The 26841-nt window shown below is 44.6% G+C and overlaps 1 protein-coding gene across 2 annotated transcripts in view; it reads right to left on the bottom strand.

Moving 5' to 3' along the window:
* Positions 1-23243, bottom strand: part of LOC8029808 (DNA damage-regulated autophagy modulator protein 1) — a 40838-nt gene extending 17595 nt beyond the window's left edge. The window contains exons 1-3 of one of the 2 annotated variants that reach the window (XM_042286377.1): positions 22864-23243; positions 4853-5020; positions 626-693 (exon numbers count right to left, since the gene is read on the bottom strand). In XM_042286377.1, the coding sequence (XP_042142311.1) occupies positions 626-693; positions 4853-4983 (199 nt within the window). In that variant the 5' untranslated portion in view covers positions 4984-5020; positions 22864-23243. Of the gene's footprint in view, positions 1-625; positions 694-4852; positions 5021-8070; positions 8188-22863 lie in introns of those variants that run through there. The other variant, XM_040218033.3, reaches the window with a different exon arrangement.
* Between the last annotated feature and the right edge of the window lie 3598 nt (positions 23244-26841).

Raw genomic sequence — 26841 nt, forward strand, 5'->3', positions numbered from 1 at the left:
AAGAAGCTTAAAAAAAGTTCGTGAGTTTAATTACCGGTGGCCACCAAGTTGACAAGGGCCAGAGCGGGACCAATGTTAGAACTAAAAAGCCTAATTAGTTCCGTAGCCTAAATTGGAGAGGCCACAATGTGTACTCAGCGTTCCAAATTAAGAAAGGGGTCACACGAAGCGGACGAAGCAATTTCTGCTCGTGTTCACACACGCTGTTACTTCTGCTTTACAATGTCCATTTCTCTGCCCCGTTTTCACCTAATATGGTATATATACACACTTCCCGTAACGCCGTTTCGCAGGGCGTCATAAAAAGTGCCCCAGTCTCGTCATTGTCTGAACCCTCAGACAAAGATCCAGCCTCGTTCTCGTCGAGTCCTTTATAAATATATTTTTTTTTTAGAGTTCTCCACGTCTCAGACCGCTTTATTACCAGGCCGTCCCATATTTCACGTGTCGAGCGCCCCGCGCAGTAGATGTGAAGGTCAACTGTCTGCCAGCAAATAAAATAATAATAATAATAATAAAAACTGCCGCGTTTGTGGCGGGACAAAGGCTTTGCTTTCTAGAGCATAGCGGCTAGAGTGACGTGCTCTGTTGCCCCACCACGAGCTCTATATGTAAAGCAACTTACAACAAAATGAGACCACGATCATGGAGAAAGAGAAGATGGAGCTTTGCGGCGAGTCGCCTCCAGCATCACTGCAAAAAAAAAGGAGATGGCAGTTTTTACTTTTTGTCATTGACCCGAAAGAAAAAGAATATTAGCTTTGCCACTTTTCTATGTTGTAATTGATATAAGAAAATCAAATGAAACTGTGTGTGCCAATGGATAGATTTTGTCACTCTTCCTGTCACACTTACTTTATTTGTTCTTACCGTCAAAAATAGATAATGCTGGCGCTTAAATTTCAGGTGAAAAAGCACCAACACTATCTTTGAGTGATTGTTCGTAGAAAACAAGAAAATATAGCGCAGATGTACGAAGTGTTTGATCACACGTGAAGTCGCAGTACCCGTGAACAGGCACTATTAATTTTACTCTCCTACTTAAAATATCGTGAACAATATGCATGCATGAACAATTACTCTTCCATAATAAAACCTATGACTTCAGGTGTTCCACAAGAAAGTATTTTAGGATCACTTCTTCTTAACTCATACGTAAACTGCTTTGTAAACATTAATAAGGAAGATAAATTGTTCAGCTACGCAGATGATAGAAGCATATTTATTCCTTCCGAAACAAGTGACGGTCCAATAGATATGGCAAACTTGAGTGTATTCAAGATAGAATCTTGGTGCGAAAGTACCTCCTTAAATAATAAACATTAATGCAGAAAAATAATTAATTTTTCGTCCAAAGAAACAAGTCTGTCGTACTATCTAAACCACTCATTTTGAATTTCGCTCCGATCGAGATAGTCAGGTCCTTTAAAACCCTCGACGTATTTTTGAATGCGAGCATGTCCAGGGATTGTCATGTAAATGATCTAATTCTAAAGCTCTCGCGAGTAATAGGGATCCTAAATCGCTACCGTTCTTTGTTGCCCACGAATGTTAAATTGTTAATTTACAACTCTCTATTTTACTCCATCTTAACATGCTGCAATTTAGTCCAGGGTTCACCAACTGTGACCAATATTAAAAGAAGTTTTTCTGTTACACAAAAAAAAAAAATGTTAAGGAGCGCATCTGTATTGTTCTTTATGGCAGCTGAAGTATTCTGGAACTTCGGGATAATTACGATTCTCAAGCGGTATGATATAGACAATAGGTCAGTTTCAAGAAGTAAGAAATAAGGGCCTCATGGTTTTTGACAAAACCTTGCGCCTTTGAAGTACTATTCATCAGCCTACTCCACCCACCCGCTTTGCCGAGAAGTGGAGGATGGTCACTCAGGGAACGAAATATGGAATTCAAATGCTTAAATTTGCATTCGCAGATTTTTTAGAAAATTTTTATTTGAGTACTGTTGATTTTGACTATACAACTTTAAAAAACCTGCGCTTGTATTTTAGCACGTGATTTAAATTTTCTTAATAGGCTAAAATCTGTAGTTATGTGAGTTTCAAGTGTTGCTTTCTAAGTTAGTGTACTACGTTTTTATGTACATTTCATACACGCTTGCAGCTGACGATTGTAGAGACAAGGACCAACCAAGCGGCACATTGCAGGTTTTTTCCACCATCATAATCGATGAAAATAAAATACTTACTATTATTACAATTATAATTATTATTATTGTATCGAGTCTATGGCGACATAGTGTGCAAAGATCTTTTTGGCATTTTGTCAAGTTCTTGGAGAAAGATCAAATTCCGATATAGTTTTCAGGGTACAGAGAAACGGATACTTGCAGTCGATGACTGGTGGGTCTCTGTCAGTAACTCAAGCGGAGATTCACGTACATAGGTAACTTGGTAAAACCTTCACAGTCCTGACAAAATTTGTATGATTGGAGTAGAACAGTTCTGCACGCTTGAAGGCATCCGCTACATAGCGCAGTGATGCCAGCATTCTTCGCGTATTCTTAATGTCTTATACGGCGATATGCAACTTCTATAACTTCAAAGGAAACTATATGACTAGTAATTTAAATACGAGACTCATGTTCTCCTGTAGTGTCATTTCGAGTTAGCAAATGACACCATGGTTAATTCTTTTAATGATGAACATTTGTCTTCTTGGGTGTCACTGAGGGTTCTGCAGTGCCTCATTCTAATTTGGCGAGACCACCATGCACTGTATGGGCATGACCTGGCGGCCGACTGAAGAAGGGGAAAAAATAAAGAAAATGCGGCCCTGGCATAGGCCGCGCTGACATCGCCCGGAGCTTGGTGTCAAGACCGAAAACAAAGCTTGCTTTCACGCGACGGAGAGACGCAGCCGTTTCCGACCTTGCCGCAAGATCCGCGTGCACTCAACCCTAACGGTTTCTCGCGGCATCATCGTGCAGTTTCTCTCGCACGGCGACACACGCTCGCGGGTGTGACGTATGGCGACAGCCCTCTTACAAGTTCATCTTTTATACATTCCCTCGGCAGACGTCGAGAGAAAAAAAAAAAGTGATATTACGCGGAAGTTCTCCTCGGGGACATCCGCGTGGCTTTGGCGTGGCCGCCTCCAAACAAAATACTGGGTCCTACGTAAGCGGGAACCTTATGACGCACGTCAGTACGCTCGGCATCCTGACAGTCACTCAACGAGGTTGAATGTTTGGTGGGTGGGCGGGTGGGCGCGCCGCACGCGCTGAAAGTTAATCATCCCAGCGGCGGCCTGGGAGGGATAATGGCGCGGCCTGACGACTCCGTGCGCCGTGTTTAAGCGATGTCGCGAGAGCGGAATAGGTTGAGATTATCTTAGAGGGGGGAACAATGGCCCATTCGTTACGGCGCTAATGTAGGATGCCGAGCTTTCGACTCTGAGGTAATTTGAAAAGGCTTTCGAAAAAAAAAACGAGCGTCCGTTTATCGGTATAGGGACGTACTCGATTGAAAGATGACGGCAGCTTGACGTTTTCCACGAATCATCTGGTGCTCGAGGCTCTTATTTAAGAAGTATGCTTTATGTTATATGTACTACATTCCGAGGAGGCTGACAAGGTGAAACAATATACTGGTACACAGTCATGCTTACAAAGTACCAAGACAAATGAAAAAAGAAAAGAAAAATAGATAATACGACGACGTCTCAAAGTATATATAAGTATGACCGTTCACCAGATAGCCTGCGCTATTACCCTCATTTAGGTACACATGCAGTTTTATAAGGTACTTTTAACACAGGCGATTCCACTTGACAACTGCGACGATTCTTCTATTTTTTAGTATTACTGTAGAATCGTATTCTGCGGTGAAAATTTAACATGCCGAGCAATTAATCAAGAAAAACGGCATATTTGTACACAAGTTGTTCCGAAATGTAATTCAATAAAGACGATGCAGAGCTTAACGCCTATTATAAATTCCCTAATGTATGAGGCATTTACACAAAAACAAGTGTTCTATATTGTAGTGCAGTGGTTCCCAACCGTCGGTGTTTCGCGGACCCCTTGTGGATCGGTGGAGATGATGGAGGTCCTTGTTCACGGTGAGGGGAGGGGAAAGGTACAGGTTAAACATAATAATAATTTTAAAAATTGGATATGACTAAGGCCTAGAGTGAAGTAGACCTCTCAAATCTACATACACAAGAGAAAACTCGCCCGAAAACTCAAACATTTATTCTCGACCTGAAAAACTCAACTTTTATTGCCAGGCTTGACTGATGAGGCAGGGCTTCGCGGACCTCTGGAATGCCCTTGCGGACCCTAAAAGGTCCACGGACCCCTATTTGAGAACTACTGTTTTAGTGCTTCTCAAACCATGCTACTCTGTGACCCATACAAATATAAGAAATATCACATTGCGACACCCTTCCACCGCGTTTTTGGTGAAGCCACAAGCGTTTCAATTCCAGTAACATGAACAGTAATACCGAAAATTGACGCTAAACTGTTAACTGGCAATTAATATAGTTAGAGTGAATCAACTCAGCCAAGAAATTCACACAGACAAAGAAGAAAACATAAGCCAGAAGCAATGACTGTTCCTAAAGACTAAAGTGAGGTTTCATGTTAAAGCACATAAAATACAGTTTTAAGCACAGGGGAATCAATACTTGTGCACAAAGCCACCAGCTTAAAAATCGAGTCCACTATCATTTTAAAAATCAGGCAACTTTTGTTCCTCTTCAACTCCCATCTATCGAAATACATAACAATGCCCTCGGTTTCTCTTTACCTTAAACAACGTACATAACGAGTTACAGAATTTTCTACATAAAATTAGGAAAAAGAACGAAAAAAACCCCATCTTACCTGATGTATGGTAGCCAGGGTTTGACGTCTCCCCTTGCCACCGCGATCACATAGCTCGTGATGATGCCCCCAAGTCCAGAGACGACTCCGATGTACGGAATGTAGTACAGTTTTGTCAAAGTGAATTCCATCTCTGGACGGGTGCGTCTTTCGCTCGAAGATGGTCGGCTACAAAAGAGAAAAATGAACCGGTTTAATTTCATGAGCGGTTCTCTCCTCCCTCGGACTCCCAGCAATGCGCACATATCGATAGCGCCAACGGATAGCAGCTCGCAATGACCTTCCGTCGATCAAGATAGCCCTGGTTGTTGTCGGGTTTCTTTCTACAAGGACAGAAAGTTATTGACTTAGAGAAAAGGAAACCTTTCAATTAGGAAAAAAGAAAATTAAACGAGAGGATAGTGAACGGTTCTTTCCTTTCTTGCGCTAGACACACACACAAAATAGCAGCAGCTTTAATTGGGGTTGCACGCCTTATCAATACTTTAAATAGCCGAGTTGGAAGAGTTGGGGTGGCAATCCGTGCGTAATCAGAATGTTACTATCTGTGTGTTGGGGGAGGGGAGGGGAGAGGTGTGTTGCGGTGGCGCGGAAATGTGGTTCTTGCATGGGTTGCAGACTGCTTCACCCGAAGATCTTGTGGATTTTTTAAATTCTTTTAGGGTGTTGCTTTGGGTGTTCCGAGGAGACAAAAAGAAGATTGGATAAGGTAATGAAGGACGAGGACACAACATCGAACCTTCCCTGTACATGTGTAAATATTCCGCAGTTACATTAAATATAAGTGTTTTGTTTTGAGACATCGGATCTAAACCGACAGTTCCTAAAATACCTTCGCAAAGGGTAGTGGCTCGTGTGTTGAATGTCTGACATAGAACTCTGTTAAGCATAGATTACTCTTCCAGAAAAGTCTGTTAAATAAAGCTTCAACAGCGTTTGAACTTCTCTCTATTTTTAGGGACAGTTTCGACATGTTGAGGAAATCAAAATTGCTTTTAACGTATTCGTTTCCCTTACTTTGAATCGAACCTCGTGCAGCCCTTTTATCTTTGTTCGATAGATAAGACAGTTCCAAGAAAACCTGACCGTAACAGTAAAACGTCTCGCTCACAATCTTAACTTCTTAATTACCTGAATAGTCTAGGACTCTAGATCTCTTGGGTAGAATGAAGGAATTTACCTACGCGACTTTCGCAGAGTTAATAAATTCCTAACTTCGAAGAAAAAAATTGAGTTGCCAAAGCATACAAAACGGTGAGAAAGCGGCGTTTCCTTTAGGAAGGGTGACGAGTTGCCTAAATGTCGACGCGACACATACAGCTCGACGCCATAAGTGAGACCTGACACACAAACGATGCAACGTAGAGGAAACCTCGACAAAAATTCAGAAAGACTCAGAAACGTTGCGAAACCTGAATGTTTACTTGATAACCTAAGTGTCTTTTTAACCCCTTCCTTTCGTTTATTTAATTCTTCTCGGCTCACCGTCCAGACAGAGAAATCTATATTTAAGTGCACGCACACGCTATGCGGAGCGCAAGTTTCGCCTGCTTTTTGTGCAGGCTTTGCAGTGACGTCATAATGTTGACCTCTGATTGGCTCTGATGGAGGGAGAGTGGGTAGACCTGAATGCTAGCAGCCTTGAAGTCTACCCACTATCCTTCCACTCGGAGCCAACCAGAGCTCGTCGGCGTCCTGACGTCATCGCAACCCCTGCTCAAGAAGCAGAACTTGCGTTCCGCATACCAGAGTCACTTTCAGCTGCAGCCTAAGAAACACAGTACGTGGCAATCCGTGAAACGATAATCAGATGCCCGGTACGAACATCTCATTATCGCTCCACGGCCAATCAGATTGCGCCATTAACCGATGAGAGGAACGCAGAAGAACCAATCACGAATCAAGCCCTAACAAGCTACGCCCTTTGCGTTTCGCAAGCTCTCAATGACTGCGAGTCCTGAATATTCAGGAATATTTTGTTGGAAGTCCTCTCAGTTAACGGACCTTATGATAGCGTTTGCTTTACATGCAGCAAACCATTGAACTAGGTGTTTCATAAAATGCAGACCAAACGTGCTTCTTTTCTTTTTTTTTTATTGTGCGAAAATTACGCATTGCAGGGTTTTGCTTAGTTAACCTTTTATGGGGTTTCAAGTAGTGGAGGCTTTTTCGGGTCTGAAGGAAAACCCCACTAAATCAGCCAATATTAGGAGAACGTGGGGACCACGAGAAGCGTGGAGATGAGCAAATGGTACGGCTGAAGTCGCGAGGCTGGTGAAGCGAAACTGCGGATGATAAGAAACGGAAGAACCATGAGGGCACGTCGTTGTAAGGCACATACTTGGGACCCCAAGTAACGTAGCACGCAATCCAAATCTTCCTAACATTGACCGATGTAGTTACTTCCGATCACCTCCAGCGAGTTTCTAGTTCGAACCATACATTTAGTTTCACTGATAATGTGTTTACGCGAAATATTTAGATACGTAATTTGTTTAAACACTATGTACATCAATATTTAGACCTCGTTGCAGTGGCAAACGCGGTATGATTATTTTTTCTTAGAGACACCCATTTTTCACAGAGGTTTGACCAGCTTTTGGTGAATCACTCGCTATGTCAAAAAACAGCGTACTTCCACAAAAAAAAAAAAAAAAAAAACTGCAGTCGCGTTTTTTTACGTCGTGGGAAAACGCCGTGAGAAACAAAACGCTGTGAAAAAAAAAAAAAAACGCGTTGTTGGCGCACCAGCTTGGCACCTGTGGGCACACCTTTGCGAAATGGCAAGGTGGCGCAAGCTACCGCCCAATATAAGGGGTACTGCCGTTAGAATCCATCCATCTATCCTGCTCGACTATCAGACGATTTACACGCGCCAGCATCAAGATGGCGACGCTCAGAGGCATCACTTTCTAACGATTTTAGGCCAACACGCTCATTATAAAGTCCACATCTTCCCCACCAGGTATGAGTACTGCGTGCGCAGAACTCAGAATCGAATAAAGTGAAGCGTATGCGCATGCACCGAGAGTAGCGCCACCGCAGCGTAGTGGCGTCAAAGTCGGGTGTTGGTGTCCAGGTACAGACATCCTAAAATGATTTTACATACAAGCCTAAAACACTTCGAGAGACATGTTCTCTTGTGACTCGGTGTGGTTGTCCTGACAGCGTGCCGCAACTTTCGCAATCCCGAAAGAAAAGAGGTTATCATCTCGTACCTCTATCATAAACGGCACACCCGTTGTGCGAAGACGTTCGGGTGATGCGTCGCTGCCGTCCGTGGGCGGCTTCTCAAAATAATTGCGTCCGCACACTCTAACAGGCACGGCTTGAACGATGAAGGGACCCGTGACTCCCCACCGAGTCGGAGACGGGTACATGTGACCCCCTCCGGGGAGTATTCTAGCAGGGCATGTGCGTCATCGATGACGTCGCGAGAAAAGAGGGGCACTTAAAAAAACCGGCTTAGCGCAAAAAAAGAAATCGCCTGGCTTTAACGTTGCGCCAATGCAAAGACGGTGGGATATTACTTGATGAGGTTTGAACGAGGAGCATTTTCTAACGGAATGAAATACAATGTGACACGTGGCGAAGGAACTGTGAATGTAGAAAAGATTCGATTCTGTTGTGTAGCCACTTTGCTGGAATATTAACTGAAAAGCATGACACACACATATGCCGCCGCAGGTACATTCGAACCATGAAGTGCCTTCGCGATTGCTATAACGCGTTTTCTCCTCAAGATCCGCACTACAAAAGTCCGGCTCCTCGTGGAGCAGTACTTACTTCTCTCTAGACCTAAGTATTTAAGATATATCATGGTGCGTTTTAGGTTATATATATGTTATCTTATCAAGACGTACACGTTTCAAACGCTAAAAGCATCGCTTCTTCCTCCGACAACCTAATCTTGTAAAAACTACTTTCCGCGGCGTAGGAACAATGCGCAAATTATTCCTTTTTCTTGAGGTGAAAACGAGTATCGATTATTTCACTATTACAGAGTTCCTGCTAAAGATTAGATTGGGCAGAAATTTCAGGCCCGACCCGGCACGGCCCGAACCCGGTCCGTGCTTGATTATGATTTGTGGAAGTCGGGGCGAACCCAACGCGATCGGTAAGATAGCCCGAACCCGGTCCGAGCTCGATTGTTATTTTTAAAATGAGCCAGCCCGAACTCGGCCCGAACCCACCTTCTTTTTAGCAGAGAGGGTTTTATGACTGGCTAGATCCTAGCATTTTCTGAAAAGGATGAAGTGCATCGACCTTTGAAAAGGAAATGGTCGTCAGGTTGAAAAAAAATAATACAACAAAACAAGTGAGGAACTGCATGTTCGGGGCTCCAACCGGTACCCTCTCGATGTGAATCTAACGCTGAACAAAAGCAGAGTTCTAACTTGATGTGTGTGTGTGTGTGTGTGTGTGTGTGTGTGTGTGTGTGTGTGTGTGTGTGTGTGTGTGTGTGTTTTATTTAGAGCGCAGTTCTTAGGCGTTTGTTTCCGGGTAGAGCGGCGTCGCCGTCGCCGTCGACATCGGCGTAACAGCGCGCGTTGCATCATGAGACGTCACAGTTTCCCCGCTAAATTTTGCGAGGAAACTAAATTGGTGTTGAGGTCACGTTACGTCATTTCCGCGCTAACTTTAGAGGGGAAATGTTCACTAAATAACGGCTAAAATTAGCGGGAGAATTTTTGTTTTATTTAGAGGGAAATTTAGCGAACATTTTCTGCTAAAAGGGAGGGGAGGAGGAGAAAAGGAGTGGAGGGTATGGAGGGGGAGAAACGGCCTACCCACCTCTCCGCACCCTCCCCTCCTCCTCCTCAAGAGCTGCTTTCTAATTTCGCATTACAGACAATTGTAAACGTCTCATTTTTTTTATTGCAAGCAAGGTTGTAAGTTGGTAGCAAGTTAATCGTGGCCTAGGAGGGGTTTGACGTCATCACGCGGATGAGAGCTGTCCCGTAATTTAGTCCTCGGTTGTTTTTCAGGAAAACACAACACGTTCTGCGCAAGTACCACTGCCTAAGACACGATAGTGTGGGAAAAGGTTCCCACATCCGACCACCTATTTTGTGTTGTAGTGGTTATCATGCTTGGCTGACAATTAGAAGGACCGAAGTTCGAATCCAGGTGCCGACAAAAATATTTTCACCCGTATTCACCAGTCGTGGCTAACTAGCGCTGTTTTAAATTTATTATTGCGACTAAGTAGTCGCGAGCTAAGGGAAACAATCAGCAACCAAGGATCGACTAGTTCTGCGGTATTCACGAGCGCGAAGCGAGCGGGTGACTATCTAGTCAGAACCACCGTTACTAGGTCAACTCAGTTATGGAGCTTCCCATAGACGCTGTACATTGGAGGAGGTCCGATTTTTCGGCAGCTAGGTGGCGCAGCCGGCGCATTATTCCACGCGTTTTCGTCTGCTACTGCTCCGCGGCTGCTTGCGAGTCCCGACTCCTCTCGAGGTTCAGCATGGTTTTTGGTTATTTTTGCCCTTTCGCCAATAAAAATTACAATTTGAGCATGAAAAGCGCTACGACCACTTTGGCACACGCTTTGCATTATTGTAAAATACTGCTGCCTTAGCTGTGCTGACAGCGCGAAGCGTTTCAAACAACCCAAATTCGTCGGCGCCACAATCCGGTGGCTACAATCAGGGCAAGTTTGTACATACTGTAATAGTAGATGTACCGATGACTACCAACTGCAGCAGAAACAATTTGAAAGTCGTCTTTTCTTGTCAGAAAAAGCGCCACTAACATCCGTAAGCTCAGCAGGCCAGATGCAACGGCCATGTACGCCATGTACGATCTCTATGGCAACGGCCACAAGCGCACCGTCAATGATGATGATAGCGAGTATTAATGCGGAGCGCACGCCCTCTAACAGGCGCCACGCAAAGGGACCCCCCTCCGGAGCAGAGTTCCAGAACTGAGTTGATTCTAATAACGTTGGTCAGAACTAACAAGCGGAAGTGACATAAAAAGAGAGGTCGAGCGCACGCGTACTTGAACGCCGCTGCGCAAATGGGTATTTTATGGTATAAAAACCAATATTTAAATGTCCATCAGGAAGAAAAATGTTACAGTGAGGGACTAATTGCCCGAGACAGAGTTTTACAAAGAAAAATTAAAAGAAACACAAGGAAGAAATACGGAAGCCGCATTGCCAGAGACATAAACAAGTATGGAAGCGCCCGTAAATGCGTTTTTCTCGCCGTCCAGCGCCCTGCATGCTGAGATCGCTTTAGTGGTATCTGTCCGTTCAACATGGCTATCTACATAATATTTTCTCCTCCAATTCGTTCTACATGTGTCCCACAGCGTTCTAAGACAGCAAATGCTTCGTTAGGGCTGGCGGGCAGCGGTGATACGAGTCGGCCATGGCGCTGAGCCGCTAGTCACCCGCTAAACACCGGCTAAACTAGCCATACTCCATGTCTAAGGTTTGTTAGTCGACTTCTTAGTCGCGCGGGGAGACTAGGCCCTAAACACGACCGGTGAATACCAAGCGCTCACTTAGCGGCGACTATCGCACGCCACGTAATCATTTTAGTCGACGACGTCGCTAGTCGATGGGTAAAGAGGCCCTACTCTTGCCTGGTGAAAACGGGTGTTTGTCTTTCGACGTCTTCGTAGCAATTTTTCCCTTCGATCAATACTGGTCATTAATCAACATATTTGCTGAGGTCTACCTTCTATTTACATGCCACAACTCACATCAAGTTACTTCTGCTTAAAATATGCCCCGTTTTAACAAAAATTTAAACGAAACCTCCTTTCGTTCGCACTTAGGAACTGTGTCTATAATTATTGTTCGGATATCCGAAAGCCGGCTCGATTTACGAAACTTCACCGCTTAATTAAGTAAATAAAACGACACAAAGTAATTTATTCAATGGCTCTGTGAATTTTTTGGGAAGGGAAAAATCTTTAAATGCAGGACAGTTTAGTTGGCATCGTGTGGTAATTTCCGCAAATAAAACATAGAACGCGAATGATTCTAAAAGGAAAAAAAAAAAAAAAAGAGCTCGTAAGGAGCAAACACCGATTAAACAAAATTGATCGTGGAGGATGAAACCTGTTAGAAGTTTATGTCACCATCATCGTCCATCGTGTGCATTTTCTATGTTATTAGACTTATGAGTTGTACTCGCTCTCCACGACTTTTTGCACGTTTCAAAGATATGAGAGTGCATGCAGCAGGTCATAAACTCGAATTTTTTAGGTTTAGTAAGGTCGGATTGCCTTGTTATAACATGTCAATTTTGACCCGACCCCGAGCCCGACAGTGCAGCTCGAAATAAATAGGCCCGAACCCGACCCAAACACTAATAGGGCGCTCATATATTCACCCAAGCCTTGCCGACAGTCGGGTTTGGCTTTTCGGGCTTGCCCGAGCTCGGGCAGATTTGTAGTCCTACGCAGGCTCCGTTCCTACGGAGCAGAGGGTGGAGGGTGGAGTATTAGGACAACTCCTGATGGCCCCCCCCCCCCCCCCACCCCTTTCCCTCCTGCACACAGACTCCGCGGGGTGCAACGCTATTGGTCACGCGTTCTATGACGTCAAACCAGCAGCAGCCACCTTCAACTGGACTTGCTACTGCGCGAGGAACGCCAACACGAGCAAGCGAGATCCCTCAAGGATCTCATATAAAGCTGTTGCTTTACTCTGGCGATTGCTTGAAGTTTATAGTCATACCTATCAGTGGGTGGTTGAGAAAAGCTCGTTTCACTATCAGATGCTTTATTTCACGAGTTTGACTTTGTCTCTGATGTAAGAAGAGAGAGAGGGGGGGATATCACAGCAGAGGGTGGTGGGTAGAATGAGCACTGTGAAGTTAGAAGGCTCGGTAGACATTGCCCGTTAGCGTACTTATACAAACTGTCAATGATGCATGCTTACTTCCTTCTATCTTTGCAGGGGGCAGAATAGAAACTCCCAAAAATGTCGACTCCGATTCAAGTCATTAATAATTCAATTGTACGAATAGAGTGAAACTACTGTTGCGCCATAATGCTAGACAGATTAGCAAGTGATCAGATTTAATTTATTTCTTAATCCTTCTGCGTATTAGTTTTTTTGTTTTTTTTTACGTTGCATTGTTAAGCAATAGAAGTATGGGTATGTTCAGCAACTTTTGCCTTCTGGGCTGTAACATTTGTTATTCAGAAATGGAACTGAAAATCGTTACAGTCAAATGAAAATTTGGAATCGTCTCTTTTCTGGGAGAGCGTCACGTTTCGATATCGTTCCCACCAGCGACGATGGCCCTCCGCCACCGATGCACTAGTTTATGCGTGCCATCGCAGAATAATGAGGGCGGCTGTTGACGACAAGTATGGTTAGCTAGATTGATGACCACTTCACCGGAGGTGAACCGCCTACACTTCAGCATCTTAGGAAACAACCAGAAGCCTGATGGCGCGAGGTCCGGCCTGTAATGTGGTCGAGGCAAGATATCTTCGAACTGCAGTTCTTCTAGCGCTGCATCAGCCTCGTGAAAAGCTGCAGCCTTATTCCTCTACGACGGAAACCAGAGACTAGTGAGCCGGTGGTAGAAGTGCATCGCCGCTGTTGAGGACTTTACGAAAAAGCGATGTGCCCCTACACTCTAAAACCGGTCCCTCATAAAAAACGCGGTCCCTCTGATTTTAGAGGGGACAACAATGCTTTCAGGGGGCAGCCCTTTTTAAGAGGGAAATTGAAAAATAAAATAGCAACATCTAGAGGGACACCAACATATTAAGAGAGACCAAGGAAACAGTTTCGTTAGTCCCTCTGAACAGGAAAGACAGACAAAAAGATTCACGCGTGTCCCTTCATATTAAGAGGGGACCGGTCCCTCTTAACTGGACCAATGTAGTTCGGTCAGGAGGAGGGGGGCAGGCGCACTAATCCACGGCAAAGAGTTCAGATGGTGCTAAGGCTTCGCGCCAATTCAGGGAGAGCGGGAAACGGTCGTTGCCGGAGAGTCGCAAGCGTCATGCTGCTCGTTTGACTTCCTTCGGGTGAGTAATCCTGTCATATTGGCGCTTTTGTTTTGGGTGCATTGCGGGTGCGAATAACGAGCCATCAATATTTTCACGCTGGCTGTGAGATGCACGAGCTTTGCATGTAGAGTGAGAGTGTTCAGCTGTAGTCCGCGGACGCGGTCGCTTCCTGGATCTGCTCGTTCAGCTAGGACAAAGCGTCGCTAATCGTTTGCCCTGCCGTGAGCCGCAGGGCTGTCTTTCGCACAAAACACTTTTAGCGGGTTAGGGTGTCCCAATGTGTACCATTTTCTGTCCGACGCTTTTGTCTACTTTTCAATTTCGAACGCGCGATCGTTCTTCTCCCAGCACGAGCTGCTAACTTTGGCAGAGCTACGCCGCCATTTTATTACCGGCAATTTCCTGGTATTTTATCCGTGAGCGTACACTGTCGGCATCGAGTACTACAAAGGATGGCATCACCCTCCCTAAGGCAAAGCCAACATAAAGGCACCCTAGCTGGGGCAGTCAGTGTTTGTAAGCTTGGCTCGCCGATTTCTTTCTCGGTGTGCACTCTAAATGCTTGAGGTTGACCGCTCGAGAGCGTTGATTGACAGAAACAATGTTGGCGATTTTGCGTTTGTTTGCCTTCACAATTCATTACAGCAATTTACACTGCAACGTTATGTTGTAGACATCGTTAGCGTTGCAGTGATTATGAACATTTTTTTCTCAAGTGGGCGGCGAGTAAAATCCCATAATGTGTGTGTATGTTTGTGAACAGGGCAGGGGGATTGGACGAGCACAAACACAAAGAAGAAATAAAGGTTTTTTTTTTTCTTCGCGTGTTCGCGTTGCGTCGGCGTCGCGGCGTCTGGGGGAAGGGTGGCGGCCAGGGAGTACATTTTTTTTTTTTGTATTTCTTTGGCGTACTGTTTTGTTCGTTATATTTCGACGGTCGTGCCGGCACAGCTACCGGCTTTTTTTTTTGGCGCCAACCATGTTTTTGTTTTTGGAGATTTTATTTATGATGTTTATTATGCTCTTTGTTTTCTGTAGCTGGCTGAATATTTTTTTTTCTGTGTCGTGCATCCGCGAAAAATATATAAACAGCAGTTTGCTTTTTTTTTTTTTTTTTCTTTCTTATGCGCTTTAGGGCTAGTGCGTTGACTGTGGGCGTTAAATGACTGACCGTTATTAACAATCTTGTTTTCAGAGTGAGGCAATGGCAACGAACGTTGACATGAAGGGAATCAGGCGGGGGTTCCGCTCGGATTGCTCGTGTAAAGAGCTCTACCGGGACCCTCTGCACGGTGGAACGCACCACCCTGAGTGGTGAGCCTACTGCGGCCACCCGCACACGGTTCACAACGAACTCGGTAATTATTTACTTTTTGTATTCCGGTATGTAGGTAGGCTCTATTTACGTTCTGTTGGCATATGCACTGCTTCTGAAAAAAAAAAAAAAAAAAGAATGAATGGCTTGCGGTGAAATATTTACAGAAATGTAATTTTTTATTTGATTATGTTGATTTCTAAAACATGCGCTAGATCACTTCTGCAGCTTCGAGCCGCAAATGCAATCCATGCTTTCCAAAGCACTAGGGGCTTCTAAAGTTCATCTACTACTAAATGCGTTTTCGTTTTGTCTTGGTAATACAGAAACAATTGATTCTCGTAAATTAATTAAAACTGCAGTCTATTCTCGTACCAAAAATTAATAGCGTCATAAGCTAATGTCACTCGCTATTTCATCGCATACAGATTGGGTTCCGAATCTTTGAACTGTTCGCACTTTATTTTCGCATTTGTTTTCTATCGCCTGCTTGATAACAGGTGAAAGCGCTTCATTACCTTTATTCTAATTCCCACCCTCTGTATCTAAAGGAAAACAATATGGTCTTTCATTCAGCTAAAGGTGGATGCACAACTTCGGTTCCATAACACGATTGTCACCATGCTGGGAAACCTGGAGGAGGTAAAAGGGGCCTTCTGCGGAGACAACCCAACAACATTCTTGAACATTAAGACCATCCTCCGGTCTCGATTGGCCAGAAGTTCTTTCATCACCTATGGTATGTGAAAAAGCGAATGCAAAAATAAAAATCTAAGTTTGACGCTGACGCAATTTTTTTTTTTTTTAAGAATTGTTGCTTGCAGGACGATTTTACCCCTGACGAAAAAGTTCCAAGACCCAAGACTTTCTTCGGTTCGGAGAAAGGGATCGTTTCTGGGAACTGGTCAGTGAAACTCACCGCTAGCACGACTATGGAGGGGGCACTAGTCATGTGCTTATGGGTGTATTACATAACGGGACTTTCCTACCCCGTGGCATGTGGACCAACCCTTGGACTCCTCTAGGGTCTGCTCGTTGAAAATAAAGTGTTTCGATTCAGTGTATGTCGGAGAAGCTCATAAAATCGCTTATGGCCGTTCAAAAACAACAGAAATTCTGAGCTTCTGCTGATGGCAAGAGACGCCGAATAATTAGTTTTTAATGCTATGAAGTAGGTAACTACGCTCTAAAAAAAGCACAGGAATCTACTTTCCCGAGCCAGCACTTGGAAAGTCAATCACCGTAACTCACGGAAGCAGCTCAGCGAATCACGATGCCGAAACATAAGATTAGACCAAAAAAGCCAGTCCGAGTTGTGACATTAACCAATGCAAAACATCACGCTTGTTGTGCTTAATGTTGCAACTCATTTTTTTGGTATAATCATATGTTTCGGCATCTGCATTCGCTGAGCTGCCTCCAAGAGTTATGGTGATTGTCTTTCCAAGTGTTGTGCGGGAAAGTAGACGCACGGGCTTTTTTTTAGAATGTACTTTTCTTTTTGTGTTATCCGCTAAAAAAAGCTTTTTTTTTTTTTCCAGCACGATTGTATTGTTGTTGTTTATGATAGGCAAAATGAGTCACTCTGCAGCACGACATTTTTTGTGTGATAGCTTCCAAGAAACGCCGATTTCTGGCGTCGTTCTAAGTCTTTTTTTATTCGTAAAAGCTACCAGAACATCGCTATAGAATTATTATTTTGATGAAGACATATCAAAATATTTTCTTGTGTCATGGCAAATAAAACAGTGTTTACTCTTAAAGATTGTTACTGTTTTCTTTAACACATTGATTCCGTTTATCAAACAAGATATACAGATCAAATTTCAATTCTGTTACGCAGCACAAAATAACTTTGGTTAAACCATATCAGCAAAAGTGCGAGAAGTGCAGTGCAGCATGTCAGCTTACACTCAAAACACGAAGGAGCAGAAATTGTACGATACAATAACAGAGGTAACTTAAAGCCGGGGTCACGCTGCTTATACATCATACAAAATACATTCTGCAGACATGTTCCAATGCGAGTCACCGCGACATCCGTGCTTTGTATGCCACGTGACAAAGTAACCTCTTGATTGGTTACCTCGTGGCGTACGAAGCGCGGATGTCGAGGCGACTCGTTTCGGAACATGTCTGCAGAATGTATTTTGTATGAAGTATAAGCAGCGTGACCCCGACTTAAGGGGGACTATGCCCCTGCATTTTAAGCGGGCCACCGTCCCTCCGAATTTAAGGAAGAAAATATCTAAAAACTGTCCCTCTTAATTAAGGGACTCTGACCTCAAATTTAAGGGAGACGCCGCCTCGCTTACTTTAAGAGGGGTGGTGTCTCACTTAATTAAGAGGGAGCATCTCCATGTAATATTAAGAGGTCTGTCGCCCCCCTTAAAGTTAAGTGGGAAAAAATCGAAGAAATGTCCCTCTTACTAAGTGGGACCGGGCTTAGAGTGTAGGGAAGGCAAGAATGCTAAACTTTCGATTGAATAGAAATAATGGAAACAGCGCGCAAACGACAAGGACGGGAGGAAAAGGAGTACACAGGACGAGCGCTGACCCAACTTCGTTGGGTCCTTTTCAATAAATATTCAGTTGTCAGTTCAGCGCTCGTCCTGTGTACTCCTTTTCCTCCCGTCCTTGTCGTTTGCGCGCTGTTTCCATTATTTCTAAGCATGAACCAACTCGCCCACATTGCTACTCTGATTGAATAGAATTTTTTTTTTTAATTTCATAATTGCATAAATAAGATAGAGACCTCAGTCTAGGAGGCAAATTAATTGAACAGTCATCGTGTATACTGCATACCAAAGGAAGGCGGAGTATCTTTAAAGCGTAAAAGAGATTGTTACTTCTTTTGCAATTTGTTTTGCAAACTTGCACGTGTCTATTCAGCCTTAGAAAACATTTGTATGCGAGCGTCAAGAACGCGTCGTGCGCTTTTGTCTGACGAATTGTTCATGGACAGATCAGATGCAGACGTATTCCCTCTTATTAAATCACGTGTATGAGCACAAAAAATACATCAGACTTGGTGATGATAATACGGTTGATAACCCCGGGCAAGCTTACCAATAACGCAAAATTAGAGGAAGTGGTTGAATGCTAGCGATCAAGGCGCAGAGCCGGAACGGAGAACGGCATTGGCACTGCCCCTTTTTTCCTGTTCAAATTACCTTCGCGGCGATATATTTTTTTTGTGCATTATCTACTTAGTACCGGTCAACAGATGTCCCAGAACACGCGCAAGCGAAAACGACCTCCAAAACTGAAATTGGCCAACCATACAGAAGGACGACTGACCTCACATTCAGAGCTCATATTTGGCGTACAACCAATCTGGCGCCTAACGTGGAGCAACATCCGCATAGAGGTGGCGAATAAGCTCACGATTATTGTTTTTATTCGTTACAACACGTAATTAGGAACTGGGCAGAGACAGTAATTCTGCACACTCTAGTTTCCTCATATTACTAAGAAGCAGGCCACTGTGATCACCTACCCTTCAAATCTGTTATCAAAAGGCCACGAAAACATTGCACCGTTCAGAAAGGGCTGCTTTGTTTTGCGGAACCAATTAGTTGTCTTTTAAGAGACGCTTTGAAATAAAATGGTCGTAAAACCTCTCGTCCATTTCTTCGTAAAAATACTGAGTATGCGATGTGAAAAAATCACCCTCCTAACTTTATCTTTACAGGAAATCAATTAGAAGTCTGTGGCAATATTTATTCAATAATAATCTAATTAAAAGACTTGCCCGAGAATCCCGGACACAAAATATAAGTTAACAAAGTACCTCTGAGTATGTGTTTGTAGACTTCTTTTCAAAACTAAAATCCGTTTTGTAGCTATTCTAGATGACTGCCTTGTGGCCGCAGCCTTAATATCGGGGCCAGAATTAGAAGACGCTGCTATCTAGTGCAATTTTGTCACCCAAAGTGAGAACGGTGTATCGCCCTTTACCGTGAAAAGAAAAAAAAAAATGGCTTTACTACAGACCAGTCTTCTATGCACAGTAAAAATGAAAACATATCAGCCGATGAAAAGCGCGCATAGAAACCCAACTGCCCTTGAAGCGAAGGTCGCCAAATCGCCCTTCACTAGCTTCGCCCAGCGAAGAGCAAAAGCGATCTTTAAAGGGACACTGACAGGGTATTCATGCTCGCCGAGGTTTTTAGTTGTACGTGACCTATGAGAGCTCAACTACCCAGAACAGAATTTGCGGCTCGAAATTCGGTTTCTTTCCACCCGAAAACCGCCGATCAAGAACTGGCCGGTTCGAGTCTCGCTCACTCTCTTTTTTGCGGTCACGGGCCGTTTTCTAAGGTATCGATGCGACCACCAAATTTAATCAAAGTCGTGGGTCACTGAAGGCACACACTCAATATTAAAAATAGAAAAAAATATGAGACCCATTTTTTGTGGCTTCTAAAAAGCTGTAAATACGTTGATTGAAAAAAAAAGTCCCACAGACAACCGGAAGCATTCTGTGTGTTCGTCGTTTCGCGTATCGTGAGACTCGCGGGGACGGCGATGGCAGTGGACGACGGGCGTGGGATCTCTATTTCAGAACTGTCGTTCGCGGTACCGGCGAATTTTGTATGCCTTTAAAAGAGAAATTTGGGACTGGTCAAAAGAATTGGTATTCATCCCGTACGACACGCCCGGCCACCAAGCCGATTTGCACGAAGACGTCGCCGAGCCGTCGCTCCCTTCTCGTGGCTGAAGACATCGCTCGCGCAAACGTCAAGCACGACGTGTCTACTTCGAGTTCAATATGCACGCGTACGATTTCTTTACTAGGTGCGAATGTCCCCAAGGCGTGGTGCTTCCCGACTTCGACCCGGGAGTGCTTTTGTGAGAGAAAAATCGACAGCAAACTTTCCAACTTACAGTTTACCGGCTGAATTATTACTAAGGAAAGAGATTCAGCACAAAAGAGATGCCCCAGTAGCTCAGTGGGAAAGACGTCCGGTTTAAACGCGGTAGGTCCGGGTTCGATTCCCCGTGACACATTATTTTTTTTTTTTTTCAAACATTTTTTGGTGTTTACATATCTTTTTCTTTTTTTTTTTTATAATCATCACTGAAGAAACAAACAAAAACGTAACAAACAAATGTTGTGGACGATACTTCGCTGAATTAAATGGTATGGGATTTCCGTTTTGACACCTGCGAACTTAATGTAATCACTTTCCACAAAATGCAAGGAGCATATAAATCAGGTAGCGTCCGCTTTCCGAGGTGCCCGTATATGTTCTACAGGAATCGCAGCCAGCCATTGGTCCCGATCCCGTTGATCTTTCGGAAACTCTGTCGCGCAATGCCCCTTTTTTTTCGGACGCAGGACATGCGAGGCAGCTCTTCACGCAACATCTTGGGTGCATTCTTTTCCAAGCCGATCATGGAAATTCACCACGGGCACTACTCATCTCTAACTCCTCAATGTACAGAACAACTCATCTTGGAGTACAGAACAACGAGCGGAACAAGCATAACTGCAAAAGAATCGCACGGCGAGCAGTTCCTCCACGCCGCATCGCACGCCGCATGTCGTGTAGTCTGCTACGAAGAGGAAAACAAAAAAATGCACGGTCGGGTGTAGCCACATGACTTCCGTCACTCACTTTCTTCTCTCCACTTCTCCGACCTCCGTCGGGTTTCGGTTTCGGTTTGGAGCAGTTGGGTCTTTTGGCTTTATTAAAAAAATACGCTACTCTGCTGCAAAATATTAATTGGGTAGTCCTCCGACATCATAATAAAGCGCCTGGCAAAAAATGAAAAAATTTTTTTGGCGGGTGTCAGTGTCCCTTTAAGGGGGCGTGGGGGGGGGGGGGGGTAGAATATCTTGGAAACCTTAAGCAAGATATGAAAGCATATATAATACACGGTAAACTACCGGGATAGATTCGGAAACTCGTACACCCAAGGCATGCCAAGGGCCATGCATTTTCAGAAAATGCCATACTTGTGATTTCTACCTTTGCGTTTGGTATACCACGCGCTAATGGCCAAATACAAGCAAAAAATGTCACTCCTTGGCACTCTGAGGAATGTCCCTTATGCACACAATAGGCTCGACCGTCCCTATCGAGGGAACGGAATCTATTAATGTTCCCCGCAATCCTTTCGCAACAGGGAGTAGCGGAGATACCGGGTTGCCGACCCATTGCACTTTGGCTCGGAATACTGGAATGCTTGGCGCTGGTGTGATTGGTGACAGTACTTGGAAAACTCGGACACCGTCTGCCGACCCTCGACTCGCCTTCCCTGGATACTATGAAGGTGCGCTCTGCGTGCACCGGACTTCTGGACAAGACTCTTGGACATTTCTTGGGGTTTTCCCTCCTCTCGGCTCTGCCCGCTTTCCTTCAGCTGCTCTTGTGGCTCCTCGTGCCCCGCTTGTCGGCTTCGGCGAAAAACACCCCTCCTCTCCTTTTCAAAATTTTTTCTTCTATCACCTTTTACCCCCTTCCCCCTCCCCCAACCCAACGATGACCGTTCGGCCCATGGCTGTAACTCCAACTTTGGTATTTCCTCTTTTGCAATACCTCTCTCTCTCTCTCTCTCTCTCTCCGGGACACGTACGTCCATTTTAAAGGCGTATTCTAACATCTTAGTAGTTCTCGCGCTCGGTGCGCACAGTCGTAGCTCTTTGTAAGCATTGCCGCGTGGAAGTCTAGACAAGAAGGAACGCGTGAAGGAAACTGCCCCGCCATAACTCGACAACGTACGCCCACTTCCACGAACACACACCCTAATTTAAGGTGCCGCAGACGAGCGAGCCTTTTTTGTCCTCGCAGTCGGTCAGGCGTAAACGGAAGAGTTCTGCAACGAGCGGCAGCAGCCTTCAATTTTAAAGCACAAGGTAAGAAAAAAAAAAAAAAAACGGCAAGCGCAGCAAACTACGGTAGTAACACACACGCACACACACACACACACACCTACGACAAACATATATACACCAGTAACCCACATAAGCAGACACGCAAAGAAATATCTCTCGCGCACACAAGCAACACGAACTCTCCAGTCATTTACAGCAAAACACAGACACACAACCACAAAATACAGACACACAGAAACCAGTTACTCACAGCAACACACACACACACATTCCTGTCACACAAACACCACACACCATATGGGCACACCAGTAGCCCAAATAAGCAGACACACATAAAACCGCTTGACACAAACAAGCAACACTCGTACTCTCCAGTAACTCACAGCAAAACATAGATACACATCCCCGAACAACACAAACACACAGACGCCAGTCACTCACAGCAGCACACACAAAGACACACACCAGTACCCATATAAGCCGACACACACAGAAACACCTCCAACACACACAAGCAACATGCACTCTCCAGTCACTCACAGTAAAATACAGCCACACGACCACAAACGACACACACACATACACTCCTCACTCACAGTAAAACAAACACACACATACGTGCACACTCCTGTCACACACATCAAAAGTCACACAAGTACTACACACACACGAACACCAGAAACCCAAATAAGCACAGACACACACAAACAACACTCGCACTCTCCAGTCCCTCACAGCAAAACACAGAAGCACGACCCCGAACAACACACACACACAGACGCCATTCACTCAGAGCAACAAACACACACACATACACCCACACACCCACATACACACAGACAGACCCCAGTCACTCACTTCCTCTCCCTGCAGATTCTTGGCTTTCCCGGCCGCTCCCAGCTGCTCTCGGCACGAACGGAACCGAGGAAAGTTTTCGCCGCGGTTCTTGTCTCGGAGCCAACACGGGCGAACCCAGCCGCCGTCAGACACACTTCCGGCGCTCGCCTGGCAACTTCGCCGTACCTCGCGGCGTGCGTTTCGTCTGCTTTAGCCCAAGGGTGGCCCTACAATCCCTCGGTGTAGCCACAGTGAGCACAGCACCGCTGACGTGCGACCAGCTGACGTTCCGTTCTTGCTTTTCGGAGGCACTGCCTGCAGGGAGACGCAAAACCAGTTTAGGATCGGCCTCGCCTCCTTCCGCTGAACTATTACTAAGACGCAAGATGGCCGCCGGCGGTCGGTGGAGCGGCTAGTTTTTTTTTGTTTTGTTTTTCTTTTATGCGCGTGCAATCGCGCGGCCGCGATCGGAAACGGCTGACCTTGAACAAGAACTGCGAGTCGGAGACCGCGACGAACGTTGCCTCTTCCCCCCCCCCAATTGGGGGCATTTCACTTTCTTCAGAACCGGCCGCCAAACCAACTTTCTTTTTTCTTTGTTGGTGTGTTCGGTTGCGAAATTTTTGATAGGTTGTTTACTTCTCGCCAGGTCAAGCTGTTCGCTTTTTGAACTGGTATTGAGCGTTACTGTCTGAGTCATGTGCGACGAATAAGCTTGTCTCTGGACAACAGCTTTGTTTTAGCAGGTTTGTTTACACTGAGATTGACTGGTAGGATAGTGTCGCAAGAGCGAGGTTTGATCCTTATAAAGCCAGGGAGCGATTTATGAGTCAATCTTGGGAAGGGGTGGCTGGGGAAGGGGGGGGGGGGGGGAAGGGGAGGCTTGCAGACGGATGACGCTGCGGACTGATGTGATGTGTCTCGAGCGAAGCGTTGTTGAGATACTATTTGTTTACCTAATATTTGCCAAATGGCCAAACATTAAATATATTTTCCCTATAAGAGGCTTTCATGTGCCGTTTTCTGCATAAAAAAAAGTTGACCTTGTGGGGCTTAGGGGTGTGAGAAGGCGCCCATGAGTGAAGCTCGAGTTTGCTCTCGATTTCGCAATTCCAACATCGTTCACCGCAGCTTCCACCACACATTTTTTTTTTTTTTTTTGCAACACAAACGACGCCTCAGCTGCGAAGTCTCAAAGAAAATCGCATAATGTGAATCGGGCTTGGCAGGTGCACACATTATGCGAACTGGTCCGCTTATAATGCGCGACGTCACTTCGTAGCGGATGTTCATACTGCGTATATTAACTGACCTCTACTTTTGAGGTACAGAGTCGGGAACCAGTACTTCAACCCGATGGCTGACTAATGTATATGTATATATAATCATTCTAAATAAACGGCCTCATTGGCTCAACAAAACCGCGAAAGCGACTTCGTTTGTGATCAAAGCTGCTCCTTATCAGACCAGGAAGGACGAAAGAGCCCCACTAATAGGCCTAAATTCCGTTATCTCCGCCACGTGAGCCCTCTGCCTTTGTACGCATGTCATTTGAGCCTTCTAACAAACAAAACCTTATTTAGAATCAACCGTCATACGCTAGGCGGAGTCGCGCAGCGCTGACATTAGACGATGTTGTTGATACTAGGCGATGCGATAGGGTCAGGCTCATGGCATATTTAACCGCTAGGCAGGGTATCACAACGTTGACATTATACGATGTTGTTGGCACTAGGCGATACGATAGGGTCAGGCTCAAGACAGCTTTAACCGCTAGTCAGGGTAGCACATTGTTGGCATTAAACGGTGTGGGGGCATTAGGGGATGTCATGGGTTTAAGCGCATGACGTTCTAGTCACTAGGCGGGTAGCACATTGTTGGCTTCAGGCAGTGAGATAAGGCCAAGTGCATGACGTTCTAAACTCTAGGCGGGGGGCGCATTATTCACATTAGACGATATGTTGTAGAAATAGGCAATGCAATAGGGTCAACCGCATCACGTTATGACGTACTAAACACTAGGGTCCGTAGCGCATTGTTCACATTAGACAATGTTGTTGAGATTAGGCGATGTGATAAAGGGTCAGCGCATCTTGTCGTCGACGCTCAAGAACATAGTGAATTGTTGACATTATAGAATATTATTTATATCAAGCAATGTGATAGAGTCAGTCGATTAATGATCTAAACTCTAGGAAGCGTAGCGCATTGTTGATATTAGACAATGCTTTTTCTCAAGCGTATAATGTTCTAAACGCTATGCAGGGAAGCACATCGTCGTAGTTAGACGGTGTTGTTGACATTATATAGGCAGTGCGATAGGGTCAAGCGCATAATCTTCTGAACGAAGGGCGGTAGCACATTGTTGATGTGAGACGACGTCGTTTGCTCTACTCAATGCGACGGGGTCAAGCTCAAGAGACACTAGACGCTATAGACGCTAGACACGGTATTGTTGATATGAGACGACGTTGTTGACGTTAGGCAAATTGGAGAAAGCCAAGCGCGTGATGTCCTGAACGCGTGGGGCATTCATAAGGGAGTCGCTGTCCAAAACGTGCGACGCAGTCACATCTCAATCCAAGGACAGAAAGGAGAGACGCTGTTTACTTTCGTTCATCCCACGGTTGAAATATTCGCGCGGGTGGGCGAGCGTACACTTTGTCTCTGGGACAAAGGAAGTTCTCGAGAAGAAATAAAGATGTCGAGAAGACGTATGCCTCTACATTTGCCGTCCGAAGACCTTCCTCAATCCTTGTCGCGGATTGAGGAACCGACAGGAGTCAGTGTCTGCGAGGATCACAACCCGTAAGCTGACGTGGGAAGGATAGAGTGCCAGATTAGACGAAGATTATCATTCCGAAATCGTCGTCCCGGTCGGCGCTACCGTGGCTTTGTGCTGAATAATCTAAATAAAAAAAAGACAATTCTAATCGAAAAATAAAATGTTCGAAGCACGAAATTGCTTATTATAGAATCCCCCACTCGAAGACAGTTCTCCGTCCTGCCGGTCTCTTCATGCAGTTCGCAGCTAAATTTAGCTGCAAAATGATTAAACAAGAAGTTCGTGCTTACTCCACAAAACGACTGTTCAATGTCTTCTAAAGGAATTTAAACGATCGCTTCTAAAATATTGCATTTCGTGCGTTAAAGAACATTGAAGATAAAGTATCGGCGCTAATGTTTCGTTTGTAATATCATAATTAGCTTGTCTGTTTTACTTTTAAATAAAAGTGCCCCGATGACGGAGGAAGTACGTTCGCGAGTTAAGGGAATTTAATATAAGACATGCGAATGTTGATCATCTTTGTTATAGTGGAATTAAAAAAATAACAGATGTAAATAAGAATAGTTTTGCATATCTCTTGTTTGGGATACGAAATGAATGAACTAGTTCGATGTCTTAGAAAAATTGCACATGTATTCAGATAAACCAATGAAACTGATTAAGCACGCCATCGTAACCGATATGAACTTTTTAATGTGAGAACTGCGGTTTCAATATCCCCATAGAAAAAATAAATATGTTATACATAATGTTCATTACGCACATCATAACTTACGTTAATTATATGAGGCCTATTTAAGTTCTTATATGACCTTATATGTTCCTTCACATAACATTAATTCTATATAGATATGGCCGGTTTCATTCAGCTTCAGGCAGTGGATGGGAACCGTTTCTTTTATATTTTTATATATTGTGCCGCATACTTTACCAAGAGAAACGCTTTTCATTTTAATCGTCGGAAAGTTTTAGTTTTGGAGAAATAAATTCCCAAATGTGTAGGGAAGAACAATGTAGTTTCGACCGCTGTCGCCTGCAACATGTTTGAAGCTCGTTCGGTTCTATACTACTAAGATCAGAGCCCTTATATTATTTTGTGGTCATCCACGTATTACTGAGGATTATGTCGTCTAGAGTTTTACATTCTACTCATAATAGTATTTTCTTTAAATAGCCAAACTTGTCACCTTTGACGATTATGCACGAAGATT

The sequence above is a fragment of the Ixodes scapularis genome, unplaced genomic scaffold, assembly GCF_016920785.2.
Source record: "Ixodes scapularis isolate PalLabHiFi unplaced genomic scaffold, ASM1692078v2 PGA_scaffold7__128_contigs__length_106722199, whole genome shotgun sequence".
NCBI lineage: Eukaryota > Metazoa > Arthropoda > Arachnida > Ixodida > Ixodidae > Ixodes > Ixodes scapularis.